An 8,418-nucleotide genomic window follows, 5' to 3' on the forward strand; every position below is an offset into this window, starting at 1 on the left:
GCTGTTCTTCACCTTAGCAGGTGGAACACTCCTGTTCAATGCATCATTTTGCAGCCTACCATTAACTCCTTAGAACAACACTTTGAACAAGTAGTTTCCTACATCCTATCCACAGATCCCTGTTCATCTGCAGACTGTTTTAATGGGCTCACAAAATTCTGAGGAAAGCAAGACTGCCTAAAGGCTTAAATTCTCTGTAAAAAGGAACAGATTTTTACTGAAAAACTTGAGTGATCTGTAAATCAAAAAACTCCAAAAACTTTCAGTAAGTTCCAGATAAGACAATTCACCATGTGGATTTGAGGATGATTAACAAACTTTGACACACACTTCTGCTGCACAGAGTAACACAACTCCACTAGCACTTACATTCATACACACAAAAAAAGCACACGCAGGTCTTTAAAGAGCAGAGAAACAATTAGCAGCATCTGAAGTGCTTTCCACATCACGTAAGGTACTGGGGCTTTGTTCCTGCATCTGGCAGCAAGAGGTTTTTCAGCTTCTTTTGGTTTTGTCACATTTCAGTCACGTAACAGACCACGGGAGCAGAGGAGGAACCTGCTGCACCATGAGGCTCACCTGCACTTTGCTAATCATGGGAGCATTCTGTGTCACCCCCTTCCTCTGCCACAGCCAGATCGATCCCCTAGCCCTCGGGCGAGCAGACCCCCAGTGCTGGGAGTCTTCCTCAGCTGCCTTACTGGAGATGAGGAAGCCTCGCATTTCTGACTCTGTCAGCGGCTTCTGGGACTTCATGATCTTCCTGAAATCCTCAGAGAACTTGAAACATGGGGCTCTGTTCTGGGACCTGGCTCAGCTCTTCTGGGATATCTATGTGGACTGCGTGCTCTCCAGAACCCATGGCCTAGGGAGAAGGCAGCTGGCAGAAGATGAACAGAGGATCACTGCTCTACACTCTCAGTTCACAGGGAGAAACCAAGGTTACTACTCCTTTAATGCATGTCTTGTGTCTCACCTAGAGTCTAGCTGGAAGGATACAGGTGGATTGTGTTATGTGGTAGTAGTACAAAAGCAGGACAGTGCTGCACAGCCACCTCCCACTGCCCCCAGTCCAGAGCTATGCTTATGGTCAAAGTGGTCTCAGTAAAAACTTGACCTCCAGATAACCCAAACTCTAATGACAGCTTTTAAATTTCAGTGTGTTGGGGAAGAAGGGGCAGCAGAAAATGAGACATAGGTTACAAACAAAGAAGGCTGCTCAGCAACTGAGCATACAGAGATATTCTTCCACACCAATATTTTTACTGCTGTTGTTCCATGGGCAGGCTAGTTCCAAATTCCTCATTCAGAGAGGAGTATTCAGGAGTATGTTGCAGTGGTGCTGCTGAGAGCAGCAGTCTTGCAGCAGAAGAGTAAGGGTGCATTTACTTGCCATCTAGTATAGTCAGCCACTAGATGCTTCCTATTTCCATGCTGGTAACTTTGCCCAACATGCAGCAGAAACAGACCTAGGCCTCAGATGTGTGCAGGCTTTCAGACACAGCCCCAGGAGGAAGAACACCACCTATGGCACTGAATCCTGCAGTTCCTCATCTCCAGGTTTGCAGCCCCAGAGCAGAATCCCCACACTGAAAAGCATCTCCATATGCAACAAGGTGAGCTGGCACCTCACTGCAGGATCTGCAGAGGGCAGCATGTTACTCAGCCTCCTCATTCCCTGCAGGAAGATGTAGCATAGCTCTTCCTGAACCCCAGTCCCTTCCAAGGCTTCAGGTCTGATCCTGCTGCCGACAGATGCATCCTTCCCTCAAGAACATCCACTTTCAGGAAGGGATGGGTGCTATCATCTGGTGGAGGTGTAGAAGCACTGCTGCCATCACCAACAGTGTGAAGGCAGAACTGCCTTTCCACCTGGATGGATTCAGACCCTTAGCTCCACTTCCTCAGTGTCCTAGTTACTAACATTGGTGGGAATGCCCATGGAATAATGAAGAACCTCTCTGGGCAGCCACCCATTACAGTGTCTCTGAAGAAGGGACTTGCCCACAAACCTGGAGATGTTTAGTGTACTGCAAGATAATATCTGAGATAGGAAGGATTGAGAGGTCCTTACCCCTCTTACCCACAGACAGTACCCTAGCCATTAAGCCAGGAGGTAGGAGTTGGGTTTGAATTATTCCCCTCAGACTGAAGAGCTCCTTACACACACAGGACCAGTTTCTAACTTCTGAACTAAACAATTCTATCTGCACTTCAAAACCAAGGAGCTGATCCTATCCTGCTCTGCAAACAGTCTGAGACACAGCAGCTCTCAGGAGATCTGCCCTTTGTGATGTCTGAGGCCACCTGGGAACTAGAAGGGCATTCTGTACTGCCTGCCTTCCAGTTCCCAGGTGGCCTCAGACATCACAAAGGCAACACACTTCTCAGTCCTGGTGAGACTGATGCACTTTTGGGTGTAAACAGAATGCAACCTTAGATGCTTGAGGCAATAGTACTATCAAAACCTGAGATGCCCACCAGGCTGAAGCACCAGCTGAATTTTTGGTTTCAGGACTGAAGTTTTGAATACCACTGTCTAAATCCCCCCTCAGCCTTGTGTTCACATCTGGCTCTTGGTGTTTATGTCACACTGATTTTTCCTAAACAAAGAGCTTTTGTTCTGGTCAAGATTAAGATCTATTTTCAAGAATCCAATTATGGCTTTTGTGATAAATACTGAGTTTTGTTTACTTCTCTACAAAGATTTTAAGCACTACTAAGCATTCACACTTTAAGAAGAACAATGCTTCCTCCCCTTCTCTATTCTTTTACCTCTTTGTTTTGTGAACTGTAATCAGTTAATCTGGTTTCTCTGCACAGCTGATTAACATCACTCAGTAGGAGGCAGCACACAGCAGTGACAACCTACATTAAATTCTTTGGAGGGGCTATCTAGCCTCTCATCCAAGTCTCCCAGTTTCTTAACAAAATCAGCTGGTTTAATCTTTGTAACCCTTGACCCATCTTGTTTGGTCAGTGAAAGCAGAAATCAGCTGTTAATAACTGCAGGTAGAAATGGCATCCTGCCAAATGATGATGAATAGAGTTACCTCTTCCTGTGCACAGAGGTGTACCAGCCTGTTTGTGCAGCCCAAAGAGCAGCACTAAGAGCATCTGAAATTTGGATGACCTTGTGTGCTTCATGTCCACATGGGCAATATGAATAACTTTCAGCAGGCTTGTTCTAGAAGTCAGACAATAAAGCAAGATATTTTGCTTTATACTGTTACTTTTGCAACTGTTGATAACATCTTTATTGCTCCATACTGAAGTTTTTCATCTTACTCCTTTTAGTCACAATTTCAATTTGTTTGTGTTTTTTTTTTTTTTCTTCTTAATTGCAAACAGGATCATAAGTCATGAGGAACCTGTAAGTGGCATTCACTGTAGTTCCTTAAACATAATTGAATTGGAAAAGCAAGAGAGAGACCTGGACTTGGCACAGCAATACTGATGTTAAGATGTTGTTGATCTAGTGTCAGATTTCAGAACTGAAGGATAAATTCCATGAGGTCATTGTGAAAACTGAGTATCAGGGACTGGGCTTTTCTAAGACCAGAAACACCCTCCAAGCCCAACACCTTAGTGAAGTCCTTGGTAAAAGGACTCATCAGAACTACTTCATCTCATTTAAGAAGCAATCTCACAGTTGCCCATACTTGGGAAACAAGCCTTGCTGAGTGTGCACCAGCACAGTGGAAGAAATAACCCAGGCTCAGAATTCTGGGCTCAAACAGTTTTCTAAACCAATGTAGTCCTGCCAGACTCCTGATTGCAATTACTACCTGGTCTGAACATACTCTTCAAACTCTACACAATCCATGACAAAACCAACCAGATCAGAATAGCTGCATGTGATTTCTCTGACCAACTGCCTCCATCCAGCTAACACCACACTCAACCCAGCAGCATTTCAGCTTCCCCAGATAGCCTACACAGGAGTGTTGGTCAGCTGAGACAAGTAGGGAGTGCCCTTCATAGTTGCCTGGCCAAGGTACCTTTAGTACCTCATCCCTTTCTCCTAACAAAAGCCCAATCATGATGAAAAAATGGGTTTCACAGGAACATTTCCAATATACTGCAGCACTGGAGCTGGATACATTACAGTTGTACCAACTCTTAATGAGCCACATTAGCACTTAAGAAACAGAAGAAAAACACAGCTTTTGTACTCACAGTGAGATGTCCTGAAGTGCAGCTGTACAAGACAACCCTCCTCAAGAAGCCACCTAGTAGGTCTCCAGCAGAAACATGTGAAGAACACAAGCCCAAAGCCTTCTCTCCCCCTTTTCTGCCCCTTCTCACCCAGCAGCCCCTGCTGGTGGCTGCAGCTGAGCCCCCCTCCCTCACACCTGCAGGTACCTGGGCTCACATCCCCTCCTCCACCTGGCCCACCACAGCCAGCTTGCTGTCCCCACTGCTGCACTGCAGGCTGCCAGGGAGGGGGCAGAGCTGCTTGTAGCACACATTTGAGGTCTGGTAAGTAAGCAGTGTCTTAACCAGTTACTTTTTCAGAAGCTGTATGTGTCTAAAAGAAAAGAAAGCAAATTTGCTGGCTTTTGGAGATCACTGCAAAGAAAATGCCCCATAGCTCCTCAAGGAAATAGTGGAAGAGTTTTATAGGGAGACTGAAGGAAAAGGTCCATGTGAAGGGAAAAGGTCAAAGTAACTCGACACTGAAAAGGCAATTTGCAAATGGGAGGATACAGCTATTGGCAAAACAAGAGGCCTGGGGGCAATACTGATAAAATGGGCACCAGCAGCAGCTACAGATGGAGGAAACCTGGGTGTGGGAAACTGAGTATTCAGCTGCTCTTTGCTGTTTGGGAATTGATTACTTATATGCATTTTCATGTCACTTTTCAGGGGTATTTTCTCATTTTCAGAGGTCGACAGTTCTGAAGAAGAGAGACTTGTTTGAAGATTTAAGTATCCATGTGCATAAGAGTAGATCTACACTACTTGGAAGAATAATTAGAGAGCTAGGGAAAAAGAGGGAATGACACATTTAGTCCAAGATCTTGATTTGTAGATATTTTTAAACTATTTCTCTTTAATTTTTGTATTTTAATCCTTATTGTTGTCAATTTACATGGTGGAAGAAGGCCTGCAACTATGAGCACTGTATCTCTGTTAACTTGGACTTGTGAGGTTTTTTTTTAATTCCCTATAAATTCACTCTCCTTAATAAACTGCATGATTTATAAGCAGCTGTCTACTTCAGTCTGTGTGTATGTCAGGCTTTTTGTAATGCATCCAACCTATTCAAGCTATTGTCTTTTGGGTGCCAAAACAGGAACAACTGATCCTTCAAGTAAGATATAGACAAACAGAGAAGGAAATTGCCAAAAACCTGCCACTATCTCCAAGGCAGGGTTAGAGTCAACATTTTGTATGCAGAGCTGTACACTTGCACAGAGCAACTACTGCTGAAAGACATCATGCTGCTGAAATAGTGCTTATTTTGTATTAAAAATACCTTAAAAACATTTTTCCATCAAAAGTAAAAGGGTTAACAGGTTTTCCCAGCTCCTCTGCTTTCACATGTATTTTTACAGGTTTTTCCCTAAAATTATAGTTATTGAAAACAGCACTTAAAATGTTACACTTTCTCACTTAAAGTGTTTAACCCAAAGAATTCTCATATGTAACTTGAATTTGTTTCTTTTTCAGTTTGCAAGTTGTTTATAGATGTCATACCCTCTGACTGTTACAGATAATTCCAATAGGCAATTTGACATTAAACTAAAGCAAGATAACTTTGGGTAGGTAACATTTGATGCTTTGATGACATGAAATACCTCCACTGCCTGGCTGGCTGAAGGCAACTACAAAATTCAGCTTTCCAGGGCAACTACATTTAGCTGCTCACTCAAAGATTCTTTCTTTGACCATGTGGCAATATTTGGTTGCCTTTTTTTTTTCTTTCCCAAAATTAAATGCCCAAATTAAAACCCATTTGCTAAGTGTTCATTAACTTGCAGTAATAGGTTCAAAATGTGTAAATGAAATCTCAAAATGGGCTAGTGCTTCTATTTTAGATACATCCCACCAGTAAAACCAGGATCCCCTAGAAAAGGGCTGCTGGCAGCTTTCTGCCTCCTGTCAGACAGCAAAAGAAATGGTGAAATATCACTATGGGCCAAGCTGGTGTTTAGATTAAACAAATTTGCAACACTTTTCTGCTTCAGCAAGTTTCCTAATTAACAGGCTGTAGCATCATTTTGCCTTTTAGGAAATGGGCAGGAAAGGTTTAGTATGTGGAGGAAAGACTGAGAAAACAGCTGAATCTCTAGCATAGGTCAGACTATGGAGAACACTTGGAAACTGCTGATGTAAAGGAGACAATCTGTCATGAATTGTGCTGAAATAAAAAAGGGGTTGCAATTAATTACGTGTAAACCTGCAAGTGATAAAGTTCCTAAAGGAAATCCTACTTCAGGCAACTTCTCTCTCTGAAGCTCTGAGCTCAATTCTAAGTTTATAACTTAAGTCTTGCTTGCTTTTATCCTGGTCTCAATAATTTAGCATGAAAACACACTATAATGATGATGTTTGGTGTAGATTCACTCACTAAATCAGGGCCTCCTAGAGTATCTGTGTTAAGAAAAAACCCAAGTGCTGTGAGTATGAGATGCAAGTGGATTTGCCATACAGGAACAATTCAAAATGTCCCTGGGGTTGAAGACAGGATATTGCCTCCCACCACTGCATATGGTTCACCCCTGTAAACTTCATGGCAGATCTTGGGGTGAGCTAGGATTGTTTCTGCAGATACTGTTCCTGGCTTACTGTTCTTCAGTCTGAAAGGGTCAGAAGAAGGATGGGGTGAACGTGTCTGACTGAGGTTGCTTCACTGTCAGCTAAACTGGGCAACAACAAAATAAAAGCCTTGGGATTTTTCCCCCTCTCATCCTATAGGGACCTGGCAGCTAAACAAGGGCTTATTTGCACAGGAAAACTCTTCCTTGAGTCTTTATGTGCTTCCATGAAGGAAGAGTTCATCATGGTTCAGTATGTGTAATTAAGGCTGTGACCAAAACTAGCCAAAAGAACCAGGACTGCCACAGTATAAGGTCTTTCAAGAAGGTGGCTGAGCTGCTACCTACAGAAAACAATATTTCTGGACATTTTAATGAGTCAGACAGTCTTCCCTTTATCTTGGTGATAATTCATTCTGAAAAATACAAGATTAGGAGAATCTATGTGGAAAAGTAAACGTTCTGCTGAGCAGCTTTTCTTAAGTGCTACACTTTTCCTTGGCCTTTTCAACCACATTAGCCTGAACTTTGTTTTGCTTACACATGAAACAAAGCTTCAGAACATGTAATTTACCTGACTTCCCTCCCAAAGCTTCCAAGAATATTTTGCTTTCACCCAAATCAAATTTCTCAGTAATCATAGAAAAATTCCTGTAAAGACTAGGACTATTTTCTCTCTTGGAAAGCTGATCTATTTCCAGTGATTCATCTGAAATCCTTGAAAGTATGAAAATTTTCTTGAACCATGAGTGGTTTTGAGTCCACATACACATACTCATTCACTATTTTTTCTGTACTTCCTGCAGAAAAGGGCAAGTGGCAGGTTCTAGAATTTTTCTCTCTGAAGTGGTACAGAATAATTTCAGTTTCTCAGATCTTTAAAATACTTCTGTGCATTATCAGAAAAAAAAAAGTTCTCCTTGCTGCTGTCATGAACAAGTGATGCAGCACAATTCCAAGGATGTAACTCAACCATAGCCCATCAACAGCTAGAGAGAGAAGTGAGCAATCATTTGCACTGCTGAGGAATCACATTACTTTTCTCACATTTTAGATGCTGCAGGTAAGATTACATTCTTATTAACCATTCTAACTAATATATAAGTTCATCAATAATGGAAAGGCTTTTCTAAAGCAATCAAATTCCTTTAAAAGTTCAAAGCATCTTTTCCTTTATGTATGAATTCAGTAGTTTGGAAAAATATGAATATGTCAATGTCAAGCACTGAGAAGTCTGACAGGTAAGAACTTCTTCCTTTAGTCTAAGAAACAACAAAGTGATAGAAAATGCATCACTGAAACCAGTTGGCTCAAACCAACTCTAGTATAAAGAAATAGATGTTCCTGAAACACAAGCTATTATTGATCATATATTGATCATTCTGAAGGGAGGACAGTTGTGGAAGCCAGTGGAACATGACTGAAGACATGCTGGGTTTTATCAGCTGAGCCAGCAGCTACTGCACAGGAGCTGGAAACCATCAATAGAAAAGGAACATCATTCTCCAATCTTCCTGGGGAAGTCAGTAAATGCAGAAATCTCCTATGCTGGGTTATTAAAATGCAACATCTGAGACACTTTAAAGAGTCTCACGTGGCACCAATTACCTTCCACAGTCCAGTGAAGCTGTACAGTGAGTGGTAGTTTCCA

At 42.3% G+C, this 8,418-nt stretch overlaps 1 protein-coding gene across 1 annotated transcript; it reads left to right on the forward strand.

Moving 5' to 3' along the window:
• Nucleotides 1–557: 557 nt before the first annotated feature.
• LOC103775514 lies at nucleotides 558–5,009 on the forward strand. Its single transcript, XM_008942973.1, has 2 exons — nucleotides 558–944; nucleotides 4,873–5,009. Exons 1-2 carry the CDS (start codon nucleotides 572–574, stop codon nucleotides 5,007–5,009), a joined length of 510 nt encoding a protein of 169 aa, XP_008941221.1. The 5' UTR covers nucleotides 558–571.
• Nucleotides 5,010–8,418: the final 3,409 nt, after the last annotated feature.

This window comes from Merops nubicus, unplaced genomic scaffold (genome assembly GCF_000691845.1).
Source record: "Merops nubicus isolate BGI_N331 unplaced genomic scaffold, ASM69184v1 scaffold10456, whole genome shotgun sequence".
In the NCBI taxonomy this organism is placed as follows: domain Eukaryota; kingdom Metazoa; phylum Chordata; class Aves; order Coraciiformes; family Meropidae; genus Merops; species Merops nubicus.